The sequence below is a fragment of the Malus domestica genome, chromosome 02, assembly GCF_042453785.1.
Source record: "Malus domestica chromosome 02, GDT2T_hap1".
NCBI classification, from domain to species: domain Eukaryota; kingdom Viridiplantae; phylum Streptophyta; class Magnoliopsida; order Rosales; family Rosaceae; genus Malus; species Malus domestica.
In genome coordinates, this window is record NC_091662.1 from 3,888,977 (window position 1) to 3,907,330 (window position 18,354).

The 18,354-nt window shown below is 37.2% G+C and overlaps 3 protein-coding genes and 1 long non-coding RNA gene across 5 annotated transcripts; 3 read left to right on the forward strand and 1 right to left on the reverse strand.

Moving 5' to 3' along the window:
• The first annotated feature begins 2,502 nt into the window (after positions 1 to 2,502).
• LOC103418162 (aldehyde dehydrogenase family 2 member C4-like) lies at positions 2,503 to 7,586 on the forward strand. 2 transcript variants are annotated; one of them, XM_029109928.2, is made up of 9 exons: positions 2,503 to 2,670; positions 4,225 to 4,367; positions 5,586 to 5,969; positions 6,057 to 6,146; positions 6,271 to 6,444; positions 6,554 to 6,691; positions 6,821 to 6,958; positions 7,078 to 7,139; positions 7,231 to 7,586. In XM_029109928.2, the coding sequence occupies exons 1-9, from the start codon at positions 2,568 to 2,570 to the stop codon at positions 7,502 to 7,504; spliced, it is 1,506 nt and encodes a 501-aa protein (XP_028965761.1). In that variant the 5' UTR covers positions 2,503 to 2,567; the 3' UTR covers positions 7,505 to 7,586. The 2 variants fall into 2 exon arrangements, with proteins under 2 accessions (XP_028965761.1, XP_070662179.1); XM_070806078.1 differs by lacking the exon at positions 2,503 to 2,670 and having other exon boundaries at positions 4,225 to 4,441.
• Positions 7,587 to 10,078: 2,492 nt separating this feature from the next.
• Positions 10,079 to 10,612, forward strand: LOC114827685 (uncharacterized). The gene is made up of 2 exons (XR_003776808.2): positions 10,079 to 10,133; positions 10,308 to 10,612. It is a non-coding gene; the product is annotated as an uncharacterized lncRNA (long non-coding RNA).
• Positions 10,613 to 11,916: 1,304 nt separating this feature from the next.
• On the reverse strand, positions 11,917 to 13,270 carry LOC139189993 (PKS-NRPS hybrid synthetase cheA-like). Its single transcript, XM_070809541.1, has 4 exons — positions 13,250 to 13,270; positions 13,053 to 13,142; positions 12,872 to 12,971; positions 11,917 to 12,701 (listed from the first exon to the last, which is right to left on the reverse strand). Exons 1-4 carry the CDS (start codon positions 13,268 to 13,270, stop codon positions 11,917 to 11,919), a joined length of 996 nt encoding a protein of 331 aa, XP_070665642.1.
• A 1,562-nt stretch (positions 13,271 to 14,832) lies between these two features.
• On the forward strand, positions 14,833 to 17,936 carry LOC103449117 (aldehyde dehydrogenase family 2 member C4-like). The gene is made up of 9 exons (XM_029109917.2): positions 14,833 to 15,018; positions 15,293 to 15,435; positions 15,693 to 16,076; positions 16,164 to 16,253; positions 16,378 to 16,551; positions 16,689 to 16,826; positions 16,958 to 17,095; positions 17,215 to 17,276; positions 17,369 to 17,936. Exons 1-9 carry the CDS (start codon positions 14,916 to 14,918, stop codon positions 17,640 to 17,642), a joined length of 1,506 nt encoding a protein of 501 aa, XP_028965750.1. The 5' UTR covers positions 14,833 to 14,915; the 3' UTR covers positions 17,643 to 17,936.
• Positions 17,937 to 18,354: the final 418 nt, after the last annotated feature.

Consider the following 18,354-nt stretch of genomic DNA (forward strand, 5'->3'; position numbering starts at 1 on the left):
TGCCAATCTTTTTCAATTTAATGATTTATGTCCCACAATATTTCATCAAATCTCCATTTGGGACACACAAAAATCAGCCTTGTTAGTTAGGATATTCTTCATTAATCCCCTCCATGGCAATTTTCCATGGGTCTTTGTCTCTTCCCTTTATTAGGTAGAGGTGGTTGTCAATTGCAGATAGAGGTGGTTGTTCTACCACAAAAGTTCACAACGCCTATGTACTTTGATGTTTTAGTTGATTGATCTTTGTTGTTACTAGAACTTTTTATGGTGAGGGATTGGATTCTGATTCAAATTCATGGAAGAAAAAAATGGCATCGGCTATAACAAGCATATAAATCCAATCACTAGGGTTAGTAACTAATAACGAGGGGATATTGAAAAAAAAAAAAGTTGTTTCTCCTATGATAAGAATATAAAGGAATGTAAAGAACATTTTTTGTAAAATCTTGCCTACTAATAAGTTTATATTGCAACACAAAATGAAAAGGACAATATACAGAATGGGTAAAAGAAGTTGTGATACTTGACTCGATCATGATCCAAAAACACAGGGCACGGAGATAATATATACATATATATATATATATATATATATATATATATATATAATAGTAGAAGAATGCACCAATTCTAGGGATCCATAGGATTAATTGCAGATCCAACACAACAATAAAAAAAAAGGGTTTACGAAGACCGACTTTAGACAGTGGTGATAAGTCGTATTTAGATTGACTCATTTATTTTTGTATCACTAACAAGCTAATCGATGCTTAAACTGAAATAAAATATAATACTAGATCAACAGAATAACACATACTATTGATCAGAAAAAATGTCAAATTGTATTCTAATCGTGTACGCATTGAATCCTGTATTTATATAGTGCTTGGATTTGATCGTTCCATTTTGTAGTGTCACATGTTGCCATCTCATATGTTAAGGCAGAAAAAAAAGGGGTGTTCCCTTTTGTACATTTTCATAGTATAGCTATTTTTACTTCTAACACACGCTTTTTACTTTTCGGTCATCTGATCAAATAAATTAAATAAAATCAATGACAAAAAATTAACAAGAGAGTGAAAATAATCGTCCATATCGTGTTTGCGCCTAGTTTACAAATTCTAATTCAACGAGAAAGGAACTCTTTCTTCATATCTGCTCAAAAATAAAATGACCAAGTTGCCGTTTTCGTTAGTTTTGTGTGGTGTAAAGAAAACTCAGACCGACGTTTCCAACCACCACATAATAATGTTGAATACTGACATGAGCAATGAGAGAGGAACGGCAGATGGGAATTCTAGATTTCGGATGCTCCACGGGAACACGAGGAAGGAACTCTTTCTTCGTAATATATCAAACCCAAATTTCCTTCTTTTGTAGAAAAAGCTATGATTCACCTTAAAATGAACTGAAATTCAACATGCAATATCTGAATAGTTTTTTACGGGAATGAGAGGAGTCGTTTTCAGGTAGGGGGAGGTCTAATTCGCCGGTTATCTGCAAGAATTGCCTCGTCAGGGGTGCGCAGGCAATCGGAGTCGGTGGGGGAGGAAATTGAATTCGAGGATGAGTGACTCAAAACACTCAAAACAGCAACAAACAATTAAAAAGACTCAATTCTAGACCTAACAAGTGATTTTTACGAAAATAAGACTTAACTTGACTCAAAAGACTAAAAGAAAAAAAATTATGACTCAACTAACAAGACTTAATGAAAGGAGGATTGTTTTTTACGAATTTAAAACTTAAAACAACGAATCGAAGTCGGAGGAAGAGGTGGAGGAGGAAACTGGTTAGTGAGATCCCACATGTTAAAAGGGTCGTTTTCGTTTTTTTAACCATACCGGCTTAAAAGGAAGGAGAATAACAGTAAAAGAAGGGCATTTTTTGTCTTTTTACCGGTAGTATGGTAGACATGAAATAACAGAAACCAAGCGGAAACAAAATTAGAACTACATTGTGCTTATGAAAAGTGAGCTAGTTCATTATGAGGTTTGGTTTAGATTGAAAGTTTGCAATTACTAGAGTTGACAAAAATTTACATTTCACACATTGTCAACTTGGACCACACGAAAAAAAGAAGAAGAAAACCCTCGTAAACAACTATCACAGGGTGATCCAATAATTGAGAACAAATTTCAAGCTTGTATTCCATACAGCATGTCTGAGTTCGATTTCTGCCGCTCGTGAATCGCACGATGGTCGATAGGGGAGGCTGAAATGTCTATGTGAGTTTTTTTAGCCTCCAAAATGATAAACTGTCGTGACGAAGTAACCAGTTGATCCCTTTTAAATAAAAATAATAATTCTGTCACATACCATAGATTGGGTGGCAGATACCGTCTGGTTAACATATATCATATGTTACTACGATACTTAATTTGGAGTCACTTGATCCATGTTGGAAATTGGAAGATCCCAAAAGCTAACCCCACCCGTAATTAAATCTGGCCCATCCTCCCAATAATATAGCATAAATATGCCCTCCCATACACGAAACAAGCACAACAATTCTCATCCTTTTCCACACAAACAAGCAGAGAAGAGCAGAAGAAACGGCAGCCATGGGGAGCGATTTCAACGGCAGCTCAGCTTCCTTCGTCAAGATTCCCATAATAAAGTTTACCCAACTGTTCATCAACGGAGATTTCGTCGATTCCGTTTCAGGTTTCTCGTCATTTTTTCCTTCTTCTCGCAAGCAACGAGCTTTCATTTACTAAACCGTTTCTTTACTGCCCGTTTTCAGCATGCGTACGTACTGTTTCTGTTTCTTCCTCCACCAAATTTGCAAACTCTCAACATTCAAGAACCCGTCTACTTGTTAACTTGTTAATGGCATATATGAAGATACATATACATAATTTATATATGCAGAGCCAGCTCTGAGATTTTACGTGTCCTGTGCCGAAAATAACAAATGAGCCTTGTTTACAAACTCTTGCTACAAAGCTAATTTGTATGTCTGTATAAAGTATTATTACAAATCAACAAAAATCAAGAAAGAAAAAAAAAAGAGGAAAGCCGGCAAAACCAAACTAAAAACATAAAAGTTATTTTTGTACGCATATATAGTTCATATTTCTCTTATTCACATGCAGAACCTAGAAAATTTTCAAAACACAGTTTTTTTTTATACAAACCAAATTGGTACATATGTAGATGATATCATCTTTTAAGTTTTAAGGGCTATTAAGATTAAGGGTCCTTGCAAGGGTACTTAGGCCATCTCCAACCGATGGCTGCCCATATGACTCGTTTTAGCCCTCTGGCCCTCCAACCCTCCAACCCTCCAACATATTAATAATTTAATGAACAGTACATGACCATATTTGCCTCTGTCTCCAACCGAGGGTCAAATGGCCAGATGACTTGTTTTAGCCCTGTCACCAAAAACCGTCTCCAACCGAAAGTCATAGGGCCAAACATAATTTATTATTTAAATTTAAAAACTACAACAACTTAAATTTAAAAACTACAACTTATATTTAAAAACTACAACTAAAATTTAAAAATGACAAATTAAATTAAAAAACTACAAATTAAATTTGAAAACAACATTAACTTAAATTTAAAAATTTTGTGAGGAATGGTGAATGAATGATTTAGGTATTGATAGGGAAAAAATAGAATTTTTGAGAATTAAAAAAAAAACCCCAAAAAACCTAAAAGAAAAAAGAAAAAAAAATGAATCTAACGGTAACTAGCGCCAGCTAGCCGTTGGATTCAAAATTCCTTTTAAGAATTCATGTCGGTTATAACCGACAGGAATAATGTATTTTTGTCGGTTATTAAGCGGTTTTCTGGCCAGCCCCGGGCTAGCTGGCTGCTTGCAGCCAGCCCTCCAGCCCTCTCCGATTCCGTGGGGCCCTCTCAGATTTCACATTTAGGTATTGATAGGGAAAAAATAGAATTTTTGAGAATTAAAAAAAAAACCCAAAAAACCTAAAAGAAAAAAGAAAAAAAAAATGAATCCAACGGTAACTAGCGCCAGCTAGCCGTTGGATTCAAAATTCCTTTTAAGAATTCATGTCGGTTATAACCGACAGGAATAATGTATTTTTGTCGGTTGGAGACGATTTTCAGACTATTTTCAGCCCTCTGAACCATTCGGTTGGAGATGGCCTTATTGCACACGTCTAGAACCGCCACTGTATATATGATTAAGTGACTCACCGACATTTTTGCATTTTTTTTTGTTTTTGGTTTGTGAATATTCGAAAGGTAAAACATTCGAGACGATAGATCCAAGAACAGGGGAGGTGATAGCCAGAGTTGCAGAAGGAGATACGGAAGATGTTGACTTGGCTGTCAAGGCGGCACGTGCTGCCTTCGACCATGGCCCTTGGCCTCGCTTGCCCGGTGCTGTATGTACTCTCCAACACTATACTCTAGTAGCTACATTCGATTTTGAACACCGCTTGGTCATTCCTTCTTGCCGGTAAATTACATTTTAATGCGTGTGCAAAACATATCAAATTATTATTTAAGCGTAAAAGAATGACTACTTGCTCATAAGAAGCCAAGTATTTTCTGTTTTCTTTTCGTTTAATACATGTGATTCTTGGGTTGTGATACACATTATTTGTGGAGGTAGTGATACGCATCAAATTGTTTCATTAAAAGTCCAAAGTCAACTAGTCATAAAAGATATGAAAGCAACAGCCTAACTTAAAATTTTTGAGTCAGCAGTGGTGAGCATCTAACCAATGTATTAATTTTCGTTTGATGGGAACAAATTAATGTTTTTAAAACAAATCTCGAAACTTAAATTCATCTAAAACAATTGATGTCAGTAGCGAGCAAAATATTTTCAAATTTTTTAAAGACCATGCCCCTACAATTTTAAAATATGTGATCAACCTCCCACTAGTCACTAGGTGTGATTTACCAATGCTAGAAATCGAATCCAGTAAGATATAATTCACCAGCGCTATAAATCAAATTCAAAACGTGCGAGGGAATATGAACCTAGTAATCGTTCTAAGCTAATGAACCACCGTAGTGATTGAAAAAGTCATAGTTGATAACTTTATCCAGTCAAAAGGGTGGCAACCATGGAAGATAAAGTGCTATTTTGTCAATAATAAAGTAAATTTTTAGTCTAAAAGATCTTCATGTGAAAGAAACGACTAGAATAATAACGGTCGCTATCAAATTTTTAATAATAACTTTTATAGCTATCTTCAGTGTATTGTTTGATAATATAATTGCCGTAGCTTAAGTATAACTAAATTCATATTAATTATTATGGGGTGGTCCAGTGGTTGGAACACGCCCTTAGGTCTATTCCTGAGGCTGTTGAATCAGACGTTGGTGGCCAAAAAAAGACTGAAATGTTTCTGTGAGTTTTTCTGGCTCCGAAAAAAATGATATGTTTGCAGCCACCAAGTCTCCCCTTTTACAAAGTAACAAGAAAAAGTTGGTTTTCATAATAACTCAGCAACAAAGGATAAATTTTCTGCACATAAATTGGCTTAATATTTTTTGAATGAATGATTAGTGTGCAATTGACCCTGAAATCCGTATCGATCAACGTGTTACGAAAGATCTAATTTGTTCACTGGCTTGAATGTAATGTTCAGGAGAGGGGAAGGATAATGATGAAGCTTGCAGACTTAATTGACCAACATTTAGAAGAACTAGCTATCTTGGATACCGTTGATGCCGGGAAGTTGTTCAGCTCTTGCAAGACCGTAGACATACCGCAGGTAGCAGAAATGGTACGTTATTATGCAGGTGCAGCTGACAAAATCCATGGAGAGGTGCTCAAAATGTCGCGCGACCTTCAAGCATATACGTTGCTTGAACCCATTGGAGTTGTGGGGCTCATTGTTCCCTGGAATTTCCCAAGCACCCTGCTTTTCGCAAAGGTTAGCCCTGCCTTAGCTGCTGGTTGCACCATGGTCATCAAACCTGCTGAGCAAACACCTCTATCAGCATTATACTATGCTCATCTGGCTAAGTTGGTAAGCTCATTCATTCTCTGCGTTTGTTTGTGTTTATTGCCAATGTGGCTTGCCGTTGTTGACTCTCTCTTGTAAATTCTTATGAAGGCTGGTGTTCCTGATGGAGTGTTCAATGTCATAACTGGATTCGGAAAGACTGCTGGTGCTGCCATCAGCCATCATATGGACATTGACAAAGTAAATTCTCGTTCTTTCGTTCAAATTTGAATCCTTTATGTGAAAAATTGTTACGAAATTCGATGACAATACTTGAGTGCCATGTTGTGATTTGTAATGTTGATGCTTGTTCTTGATACCTTAGGTCAGTTTTACCGGTTCCACTGAGGTAGGGCGTGAAGTAATGCAGGCTGCAGCAAAGAGCAATCTGAAACAAGTTTCACTTGAACTAGGAGGCAAATCACCCCTTGTGATTTTTGATGATGCTGATATAAATATGGCTGCTGATCTTGCTCTCTTGGGAATCCTTTTCAACAAGGTGAAGTTCATAATTTCCGTTCAATTTAATTTTGAACTAGCACCTTGTTTATGACTTGGATGGATTTATGTAGCAGCACTGACCACGTGTTAGTCATTCGCATTTTCAGGGAGAAATTTGCGTGGCAAGTTCCCGTGTTTATGTTCAAGAAGGGATTTATGACGAATTTGTGAAGAAGTTACAAGAGAAGGCGAAAGATTGGGTAGTCGGGGATCCTTTTGATCCTAATGTCCATCAAGGACCACAGGTAACTGACTCTACCGCCAGCAACGGAGTTTTATGATTGATCTATGCCCTACAATATGCTCGCGAATCCTGAGCTTAGCCCAAATACAACCTACAAATTTGCATCCGTGACGTTCACTGGAAATTGCAGGTTGATAAGAAGCAGTTTGATAAAATCCTAACCTACATTGAGCATGGTAAGAATGGAGGAGCCACTTTATTAACAGGGGGCAAGCCTGTGGGGAACAAGGGATATTACATTGAACCTACAGTATTCACTGATGTCAAGGTACATTCACAAACTCCAACTTTAGCAATGCAAATGGAACATCTAATCCATAGGGTCATTTTCGTGTTCTTTTTCGTTATATCATTCTCGTCTCATTGATCTTATGACGATTTTCTCAGGACGACATGCTCATAGCCCAAGATGAAATATTTGGACCAGTAATGGCGCTGATGAAGTTCAAGTAAGTACAAGTAGTCTGATTTCTTTTGTTTGATTCGCGTTCAAGGCTTCAACACGAACATTGTTTAAAATTGCACGTTGAAATGTTGCAGGACAATCGAGGAGGCGATACAGAGAGCCAACAACACCAGATACGGCCTAGCAGCAGGGATCATAACCAATGACTTGAATGTGGCCAACACTGTCTCTAGGTCAATTCGTGCGGGCATTATTTGGATCAACTGCTACTTTGAATTCGATCGAGACTGCCCTTACGGAGGGTATAAGATGAGTGGATTTGGAAGAGACTCTGGTATGCAGGGCCTGTATGAGTATCTCCATACCAAATCTGTTGTCACTCCCATTTATAGCTCCCCCTGGCTCTAAGTTACAATATAATCTTACGGCTGCCAGATTGTGACCTTGTATTTGTGCAATAATAATATACCTATATATATCAGGTCCTAAAGAGATCCCATTTTTTCAAAAAAATTTGTTGTGGGACCTATTCCACATCGAACTTCAACAATCTAAACCGTTTATTTTGTAAGTCTAGATTGACAGATCACCTATGCAAAACTTCAATTTAGTCCCAAACCATTTGTCCATTTAATTGCCACGATGAAATTTCAATTTTCTCCAAACATAGTGTTCGTCAATTTCTTTGAACTCAATTAAATGCCTCAAATATTTCCGATTTGGCTAATATTTTGCAAGAATGATCTATGAAGTGCAACTTAAAAAATTAACAGTTCGAATGGTTGAAGTTTGATGCGATGCCAGATTGTGTCTTGTAATTATATCGTTTTTATTGATAAAAAATACAGAAGTTTGAGATTCGGATATAGTAGTAGGTTGGTCGATTAAGAAGGAATGACTTATCATCAGGTTGGTCGTTAGTCCAAAGTTACAAACACCCAAATCAAATTCAACATTCCAAAATTCGTGAATTTGTGATCAGAAAGTTATTAATCTACACATACTCGGTGGGCGGAGTGCTAGGAGGAGAGGGGGGGGGGGGCTTTAGGCTAGAGCCATGTTAAAGGAATTAGGCACAATATGAGTAAAGTGAGAAAAGTTCGAGGTTTTTGTTGTGTTAACATGGATATTTATTTGGTACGATGATATTTTACATTAAAAGTGAAAGATTGAGTTAAGCTACAGTAATTTAGCATCGCACTCGCCAATAATGAGAGTTGAACTTAAAATTACTTATAAGTGGAGAACAATACACGTTATGTTAGTGATCATGTCATGGATTGTTGTGAATAATTATAAACTACAGAGAAATAACCCGTTTAGTGGGTTAGATGAGATTGAGCATTAGGGATAAAATTGGATTGGTAGGGACGTGTAAAATAATATTTGTAACTCATATATAAAGATATGTTAGATAACTCACATCGAGTTTTTATTGCATGAAAACATCGAATTATAGTTTCATTATCAATACAAGCGGAATAGTCAAACTACGAGAGCATTGGAGGTAGATTGTCTGCCCTCTTGTTACCGTGCCCTTTCCATCCTCTTCTAATTGTGCGGTCAACATTTCATATTCCTATTGCTTTTTGTCTTATTATCTCTATTAAAAAATCAATATAAAATGTTAACGTAGTTTAACCGTGACCGCACAAATAGGAGGGGATGGGAAGGGCACGGTAACAGGAGGGCAGACAATCTGCCTGGCTATTAAGTAAAACTTGTACACATCAATTAACGTAATCAAATCAGATTTCAACATCCAAAACTTTAACAACTAATGGCACGCACACTGATGCTGTCCAGTGCAGTCCCAAACCACTATGCCTTGCTCAGCGGTTGAGTAAGCAAAATCCGGTCCGATAAGGAAAAAATTTCGAGGTCTGTATAGGTAAATGCCCACTCCTTGTTGGAAATTGGAAGATCCCCGAAGCTGACCCGACCCCATAACTAATCAGACTCATCTGCTAGTTTAATTTTGCTCATCACTGTGTTCGGATTCATTGAAAAATTTCTCCTCTATAATAGTGGTGATGTTCATTATTATATTTATTAGGGTAATTTTATTTAAACTCATCTAACCTATTTCTACATCCAATTTATTCTTTTCACCCATTTAATTTTTAACTAAACTATTCATATCTCTTTAAACCCAAATTTAATACCTAATATACCCCTATAAACCTAATTCAGTATGTAGATTTATTTTTACACCCATTCAATTTTTTAGTCAGATGTAAGATTGAAATCGAAGAAGAAGACTAAGAAGGAGAAGGAGCTGCTGCTCCATTTGTTAGCCATCACTCCATCAACGCCTCTTCTCCCCTGCTACATCTTCCTGCCACCGTGAATCTACCACTTGGCAGCCTCTAGATCGTCAGACCCGCGGGGAGTCGAATCGACCGGCACTCCGTCGTCATCGTGCGGGGATTTGGTTTCTTTGGACTCCTCGATGGGTACCATACACTTTGCGCGACCCTTTTATACAGACCTCATTTGTGAGCTTCTATGCCGAGCTTGGTAAGTTGTGCGATGCGCATAAGGTGTTTGAGGAAATGTCTGAACCATGTGTGGTTGCGTGGAATGCGATGATTGATGGGGTTTGGGAAGAATGGGGAAATGGGTTATGTTGTTTTGCTATTTGAAAGCATGCCGGAAAAGGACGTGGTTTCATGGACAAGCGTTATAAGCGGGTTTGGGAGAAATGAGTGTGGTTGTGCTGTTTTGAGTCTCTTTGCTTCCGTAAATTATGTCTCTGGTTTCGGTCGGAATGGGTGCTCTGGGAACGTTATTTCTTCTGGCCTTTCTATGCTAATTTGGTTACACTTTGCTTCTTCTGTCTTTGGGGGCTCTGCAGCTCTTTTCAAGTTTAAGGTAAGGAATTATCAATTAGTCATGTGAATGATGGGCAATGCTACATTTTGTGTATAAAAGCTAAAACAGGGTGATATATGTAGTTATCTAATCGTTCTCTGAAATTGTGTTGCAGCTGTATTTCAGTCTTGTTGCTGTGTTCGTCCGTATACTGTTTATCATGGTAAGTTCTCGTTAATGCTTTAAGAGCAAAATCCTCCTCTCGGTCTTGTTTTCTATCATATTTATGACTGTTGGTGCTTAGACCATCTCCTCTTTTATTTTATATTGTGAGATGTTATATTTGTTAGGCTAAGTAGACCTGTTAACTAAAACGGCTATCGTTTCTTTACCACAGTTGAAGAACTCGGCCGAGAAGAATGAGAATAAGAAGAAAAGAAAGGATTGATGCTCCTCCTGTAACCCTGGTGATGCAAAGCAATGCAAAATGAGATCATCACTTGTCTATTTAGAGTTTTCCATGTGACCTCAAAAACAAAATGTGTAGTTGATGTATTCCCTACTCTTTGGTGGGTGGTAGACTGATAGTGATTGTCTAGTGTTGCTACCGTTAAACTTCTACTTACTGTTTTGAATGACATCGTTTTAATTCGTGACGAAGTTTATTGTTGTGCTGTGTTAATAAACTGGCTAGCTCCTCCATCTGCACTACTTGTAGGTTGGAATAGCAGGTTTCCAAGTAGCGATTTTGATACTTCCGGGTCCTTATGGAACAATTTTCGCCACGTCCAATGATTGAGCGTGGGCGTAGTAAAAATCCAGATTTTGCATGGTCGCCTTTTTGTCTTAATCTTTTCTTTTGGAGCATTAAGTGAAGTGGTATTTGGGTTCATTAGCTCTTCAATTTTCATCTCGAGCTCTCTTTTCTTATCTTCATCTTGTTCTTCATACCACATATTAAATCTTTCTGCTCGTGACTTTTCCGGAGGAATTAGTTGTTCACTACTATTTGGCACATTGATAAAATCTAATTTTCTCCAATGCGGATGAAGAGAATCAAGTGGGATCGGCTTGCCAAGCCTTCTATACTCTGCAATCTCATGTGCACACGGCAACTTATGAGTTTGGCGAATGGTGCAACCACAAGATACAACAGTCACTCTTTCTTTTTCCAACCTGTTATTAAAAGAAATACAATATAATTTAAGTTACCTTCAAATACAATATGGTTTAAAAGGCTAAACAATAATAATGTAAATGCAAGACAAACCCAAACTACCTTTTGGACTCGCAGACAATTAAGTTCAAGGCATGGGTAGAAACAAAACCTACTAGTCGTTGCAACTTAGGTTTCTTGAATTTGTGTTGAACAAAGTATCAACTTTTTTTTCAAAAGATGCTTTAACCTCTGTATGATGCAACTCCAACAAGGAGTGTATATGTACCCACGACGTCTCAAAGTTAAGTTGACTGGAGCGAAGTTGTCGCTTCAACTTTGCATGTGCACTTTCTGCCCTGATTATAACAATACATGAGTAAGCATAAACTATAGAATTGAAAATACAAAAGCTATAAAGTCTACGATGCTCAACTGTTTAAATATTATATTCTAATTTTTATATTTGTAAAATTCACCCTCACTGTAACATAGCCCAAAATTGACCTCAAGTCTTGCCTAGTTTAGCCATTTATCCATCAGTTGAAGTCACCGCGACAATAAATATGATATAATGACGTAAAATTTAAAACTAAAAACCAAACAACAATAATAAAGTGATGGGAAAACGGGACCCAGCATCGTAAAATGCATCATACAGAGTTATGAAAAAGTAAGGAGAAATATACCTGTTTGAGGTTGTAGTACCAAGATGCATACAATTATCTATCCATGTGCCTATGAACTTATTTTTATATGGAATTAACCAATTGTTTCGTATGTACTCAAGACCATCATCATAATTACTGAACTTAGATTCCATTTCTTGCAAAGAACGCTGATACTCCTCTTATGTTTCCAAACTCACAAGGCAATTCCAATCTCTATTAAATTTATTCCACTGCTTGTTTGACTCAAACATTTTCTTGCACTTTGACAACACATTTTTGTTAATATGCCATCTACACAATAAATGTTGCGAACCAGGAAATACAGACTTGATAGAATTTAGGAGTGCTAAATCTCGATCGGTGGCAATAACCCCAGGAAGACAATAGCCATGAAGCAATGTCTTTAATCTAGTCAGGGCCCAAATGTAATTGTCTTCTTTCCCAGCCTCTATATACACAAAAGCAACTGAGAATGTCATATTAGTGGATGTCACACCCACAATTTGTAAGAGTGGAAAACGATACCTGTTAGTCTTATATGTGCAATCCATGATAAGTACATGTGGGAATGCTCGTAATATCTCAATACTAATAGGGTGAGCCCATAAAAGGTCAATCACAGTATCACCACAACTTATGTGCCACTCAACATACTTGTGTTCTGACAACTTATGAAGCAATTGTTGCATTTGTGTCCTCCCAGCAAATTCTTTCATCCTACCTCGATGTCTAGCATTATATATTGTCCTTATAGTTGATACATTTTGTGCATCTCTGTCTTTGATAGAGACCAAGATATCTTTGGGCCTCACCAAACTCTTAGACATGTCCATCAACAATTCATTCTCCTCTTTAGAAAGTCGCCCCACAAAAGAATGTCCTTCAAGATATTCTAAAGTAGGATGATTATGCTCTCCACATACTACCTTCAATGTCCAATCGTCCTCATCGCCAATATTCACACCTTTCAACAAGAATGAACCTCCACATTTTTTCGTACCAGAACTCCTAGATTGTTTTTTTTGTGACCAATCTCATCTGACCTTTGACCATATGCTACAACACACTTGTATGACGAATATGTACCGTTTCTTTCACAAGCAAGTGTTAGTCGACGGCGACTCACAGTCTTACCTTCACCTCCTAAATTAGACCTTTTAATAACAATTACCATATTATCCAGCTTTCCATGTTGACGAACCCATGTAATCAATGCATCTTTTCCTTTGAATATCTGCACGTAACACATATTTTATTTCGAAGTAAAATTCTAAAATTAACTAACACGTCAACGACACTATAAATATATAATTACCTCATAAGTTGTAAATTGATCAGTATAATCCACCACACATTCTTGTCCAACCTCATTGCCTCGATCAGAGGCATCATTGAATTCTTGTTGCTAAAAAATAAACGACAAAATTATGATTACAATAAAAAATCTTCAAGTTATGATTAAAACAAATGGACAAATATAGCTAACTGTAGCAATGTTTTCATATTACTGACTAAAAACACATCAAGCCCCATTTTATAGTAAACAACAGACAACTTAAACTACCTTTCGATTTCCTCTTACACAACAAATGGAGTTTGGAATATGTAGGACCAACAATAACTTTCATATTGGGAGGGAGAGGGAGACCCCCGAAAAATACAATCAGAGATTATCCTTGCTTTCTGACTTATAGTAATCAGGTTTATAGGGACAAGGCTCACCTAGATCCCGACATGTATCCCTCAAAGTTAGTAAAACTAAAGATGGCAATGGATATTTTGTAATCCAATAATTGCTTAGTGCAGAGATTTTCCAGTGCAGGAAACAATGTTGGAAACTTTGAGTCGATAAATCATTTGCTTCTAAAATGTTTTAGTCCTTGGGAAATCGAAAAATAAACCCCCAAAAGAATCAGCAAGACTGCAGAATCAAGGTTCAAGATTTTTCTTGAAAAACATCCCTTCACATCAGTGGCAATTCAATGGGAAAGTCCAGACTTCCTCAACTCGAAAAATCTTCCATAAAGCAAAAAATTATAAGCTCATGAAGGACTCACCACCCAACCCAACATGCCTGAAAGATATACACATGCGGAACCAGAAACCTTAAAGACATCATTCAATTCGACAAGTTCTAAACTTTAAAAAATTGAAATCAAACGAACAAAAAATTCATAAATTGAGTCATACCTTGGTTGGAGGGTTCAAAACTTCAAAATCACCATCCATCAATAGAAAAATTTATTTTTCTCTATGAGAGCTATTAGGGTTTTAGCAGAATGAACGTATGATAAACAAAGAATGATCGTAGAGTTTAATTATAGTGTTTGGGTTTATTGATAAATTTGAGTTTTATTATTAATTTCATTTTGTACTTAATAGTAATTATGCAATAGGGTAAAATAGACAATTAACATTCAAAATTTTAAGTTGGGTGTAAAAAAAGGTTGCATGGGTTTAAATAAAATTTTCCTATTTATTATCATTCGATTATTTAAGTTTTGAGATTTGTGTAATAAATAGACTAAATCAAACTATTCCACATTAATCGATAGAGTTATAAGTAGGGGTGTGATATTCACACATCATTTTAATTTTCGACCGTCGGATCAAATGAATTGAAGAAGATCAAGGGATATAAATCAACAAAATGTGTGTGAGAAGTAAAAAGAGGTATGTGGATACTGGATAGCACACCCTATAAATATCATCCTCACCTATGGAGACTGGACAAAAATAATTTCTCATCCTCCCAACACTAGCTGTACGCACAAATATTTTTTTCGTACTCTTTTTAATTTGCAACTGACACGTCGAATGAATTTAAAAAATCAATACCAAAAAATTAACAAAAATGTATGAAAAGTTAAAAAAAAAAAAATTTAACGAAAAGCCCGCGGTAGTGTTCATTTTAACGAAAAACCATATTTTTATACTAAAAAGTCAATCATGTACTATTTACTTTACCATTTATTTTGTCCTTATCGTTAAAATTCAAAGTTTTCAAACCATTTTCATTATTTTACTTTAAAAAAAAAAAAGTGTGTGACTAAAACTGTACAAATATTCCCTCTCAGATTCCATACGGTAAGCAAACAAACACAACACAACAAAATCTCTTTTTTTCCACACAAACAAACAGAGCAAAACGCAGAGAAGAGCAGAGGAAACGGCAACCATGGGGAGTGATTTCAACGGCAGCTCAGCTTCCTTCGTCAAGATTCCGGCAATAAAGTTTACTCAGCTGTTCATTAATGGAGGTTTCGTCGATTCCGTTTCTGGTTTGTCGCCTTTGATTCCCTTCTTCTCGAAATCTACGAGCTTTCATTTAGTAAAAAGCGTTTCTTTACTGCCCGTTTTCACCATGACTACGTACTGTTTGTGTTTTTGCCTCAACCAAATTTGCAAACTCTCAAAATTCAAGAACCCATTATTTTTTAAGCTTGTAAATGCCATATATATAAGGATATATACATATACATATGATTAAGTGACTCACTGACATTTTTGCAATTTTTTTGTTTTTGGTTTGTGAACCCCGATCAAATTTGGAAGGTAAAACATTTGAGACAATAGATCCAAGAACAGGGGAGGCGATAACAAGAGTTGCAGAAGGAGATAAGGAAGATGTTGACTTGGCTGTCAAGGCGGCGCGTGCTGCCTTCGACCATGGCACTTGGCCTCGCTTGCCTGGCGCCGTATGTAACTCTCCAACGCTCTAGTCTTGTAGCTACATTCATTTTTGAACATCGCTCGGTCATTCTTACTTACCTGTAAATCACATCTTGATACGTATGCAAGACATTCATTTTTGAACATCGCTCGGTCATTCTGCACATAACTTGGCTTAATATTTTTTGAATAAATGATTAGTGTGCAATTGACCCTGAAATCCGTATCGATCAACGTGTTACGAAAGATCTAATTTGTTCACTGGCTTGAATGTAATGTTCAGGAGAGGGGAAGGATAATGATGAAGCTTGCAGACTTAATTGACCAACATTTAGAAGAACTAGCTATCTTGGATACCGTTGATGCCGGGAAGTTGTTCAGCTCTTGCAAGACCATGGACATACCGTTTGTAGTAGAAACGCTACGTTATTATGCAGGTGCAGCTGACAAAATCCATGGAGAGGTGCTCAAGATGTCGCGCAACCTTCAAGCGTATACATTGCTTGAACCCATTGGTGTTGTGGGGCTCATTGTCCCCTGGAATTTCCCGAGCGCCCTGCTTTTCACAAAGGTCAGCCCTGCCTTAGCTGCTGGTTGCACCATGGTCACCAAACCTGCTGAGCAAACACCTCTATCTGCATTATACTGTGCTCATCTGGCTAAGTTGGTAAGCTCATTCATTCTATGCGTTTGTTTGTGTTTATTGCCAAAGTGGCTCGCCGTTGTTGACTCTCTCTTGTAAATTCTTATGAAGGCTGGTGTTCCTGACGGAGTGTTCAATGTCATAACTGGATTTGGAAAGACTGCTGGTGCTGCCGTCAGCCATCATATGGACATTGACAAAGTAAATTCTCGTTCTTTCGTTCAAATTTGAATCCTTTATGTGAAAAATTGTTACGCAATTCGATGACAATACTTGAATGCCTTGTTGTGATTTGTAATGTTGACGCTTGTTCTTGATATATTAGGTCAGTTTTACTGGTTCCACTGAGGTTGGGCGTGAAGTAATGCAGGCTGCAGCAAAGAGCAATCTGAAACAAGTTTCACTTGAACTAGGAGGCAAATCACCCCTTGTGATTTTTGATGATGCTGATATAAATATGGCTGCTGATCTTGCTCTCTTGGGAATCCTTTTCAACAAGGTGAAGTTCATAATTTCCGTTCAATTTAATTTTAAACTAGCGATGACTTGGATCGGTTTATGTAGCAGCTTCTTGTTTATGACTTGGATAGATTTATGTAGCAGCACTGACCACATGTTAGTCATTCGCAATTTCAGGGAGAAATTTGTGTGGCAAGTTCCCGTGTTTATGTTCAAGAAGGGATTTATGATGAATTTGTGAAGAAGTTACAAGAGAAGGTGAAAGATTGGGTAGTCGGGGATCCTTTTGATCCTAGTGTCCATCAAGGACCACAGGTAACTGACTCTACCGCCAGCAACGGAGTTTTATGATTGATCTATGCCCTACAATATGCTTGCAAATCCTGACCTTAGCCCAAATACAACCTACAAATTTGCATCCGTGAGACGTTCACTGGAAATTGCAGGTTGATAAGAAGCAGTTTGATAAAATCCTAACCTACATTGAGCATGGTAAGAATGGAGGAGCCACTTTATTAACAGGGGGCAAGCCTGTGGGGAACAAGGGATATTACATTGAACCTACAATATTCACTGATGTCAAGGTACATTCACAAACTCCAACTTTAGCAATGCAAATGGAACATCTAATCCATAGGGTTATTTTCGTGTTCTTTTTCGTTATATCATTCTCGTCTCATTGATCTTATGACGATTTTCTCAGGATGACATGCTTATAGCCCAAGATGAAATATTTGGACCAGTAATGGCTTTGATGAAGTTCAAGTAAGTACCAAGTAATCTGATTTCTTTTGTTTGATTCGTGTTCAAGGCTTCAACACAAACATTATTTAAAATTGCACGTTGAAATGTTGCAGGACAATCGAGGAGGCGATACAGAGAGCCAACAACACCAGATACGGCCTAGCAGCAGGGATCATAACCAATGACTTGAATGTGGCCAACACTGTCTCAAGGTCAATTCGTGCAGGCATTATTTGGATCAACTGCTACTTTGAATGCGATCGAGACTGCCCTGGTGGAGGGTATAAGATGAGTGGATTTGGAAGAGAATCTGGTATGCAGGGCCTCTATGAGTATCTCCATACCAAATCTGTTGTCACTCCCATTTATAACTCCCCCTGGCTCTAAGTTACAATATAATCTCACGGCTGCCAGATTGTGACCTTGTATTTGTGCGATAATAATAGTTTCGTTGGAGGGCGGGCTGGCTGGTTGGAAATTGCCTGATTTGGGCCCAGTGGGACCCACAAGCCCTTAGACTTAGTTCTTGGTTGGAGACGATTTTCGTGTTATTCTGAGCTATTTTTAGCTCTATAGTCTTTTAGTCAGGTCGATTGGAGATTACCTAACTGCCCAAGACAAGGACTTGTTTGGAATGAGAGCCTACATCGAATTTTTATCGCATAAAAACATTGAATTATAGTTTCGTTGTCAATACGAGCGGAATAGTCAAACTACGAGAGCATTGGTAAATGCCCACGCCTTGTTGGAAATTGGAAGATCCCCGAAGCTGACCCCACCCCATAACTAATCAGACTCATCTGCTAGGGTAATTTTGCTCACCACTTTAGTGTTCCGGATCCATTGAAAAATTTCTCTTCTAAGATGAAGATAATGCTCATTACTATATTTATTATCATTCGATTATTTAAATTTTGAGATTTGTATAATAAATAGATTAAATCTAGAGAGTTTTAACGAAAAGTCCACAGTACTGTTTACTTTAACGAAAAATCATATTTTTACACTAAAAAGTCAAACCTGTTACTATTCATTTTAACTTTTATTTTATTTTTATCGTTAAAACTCAAAGTTTTCAAGCCATTATCATTAGTTTTCC

What these genes read in the sequence shown, in the direction of transcription:
- LOC103418162 (XM_029109928.2), top strand. Translation starts at nt 2,568, where the DNA reads ATGGGGAGCGATTTCAACGGCAGCTCAGCTTCCTTCGTCAAGATTCCC. An exon ending in ATGCTCATCTGGCTAAGTTG is followed by an intron (nt 5,970 to 6,056) that starts GTAAGCTCATTC and finishes ATTCTTATGAAG; the next exon opens with GCTGGTGTTCCTGATGGAGT. An exon ending in ATGGCGCTGATGAAGTTCAA is followed by an intron (nt 7,140 to 7,230) that starts GTAAGTACAAGT and finishes GAAATGTTGCAG; the next exon opens with GACAATCGAGGAGGCGATAC.
- LOC139189993 (XM_070809541.1), bottom strand. Translation starts at nt 13,270, where the DNA reads ATGGGGCTTGATGTGTTTTTA. An exon ending in TGGGGCTTGATGTGTTTTTA is followed by an intron (nt 13,143 to 13,249) that starts GTCAGTAATATG and finishes TTTATTTTTTAG; the next exon opens with CAACAAGAATTCAATGATGC. An exon ending in GTCTAATTTAGGAGGTGAAG is followed by an intron (nt 12,702 to 12,871) that starts GTAAGACTGTGA and finishes TCTTGTTGAAAG; the next exon opens with GTGTGAATATTGGCGATGAG.
- LOC103449117 (XM_029109917.2), top strand. Translation starts at nt 14,916, where the DNA reads ATGGGGAGTGATTTCAACGGCAGCTCAGCTTCCTTCGTCAAGATTCCG. An exon ending in ATCATATGGACATTGACAAA is followed by an intron (nt 16,254 to 16,377) that starts GTAAATTCTCGT and finishes TTGATATATTAG; the next exon opens with GTCAGTTTTACTGGTTCCAC. An exon ending in ATGGCTTTGATGAAGTTCAA is followed by an intron (nt 17,277 to 17,368) that starts GTAAGTACCAAG and finishes GAAATGTTGCAG; the next exon opens with GACAATCGAGGAGGCGATAC.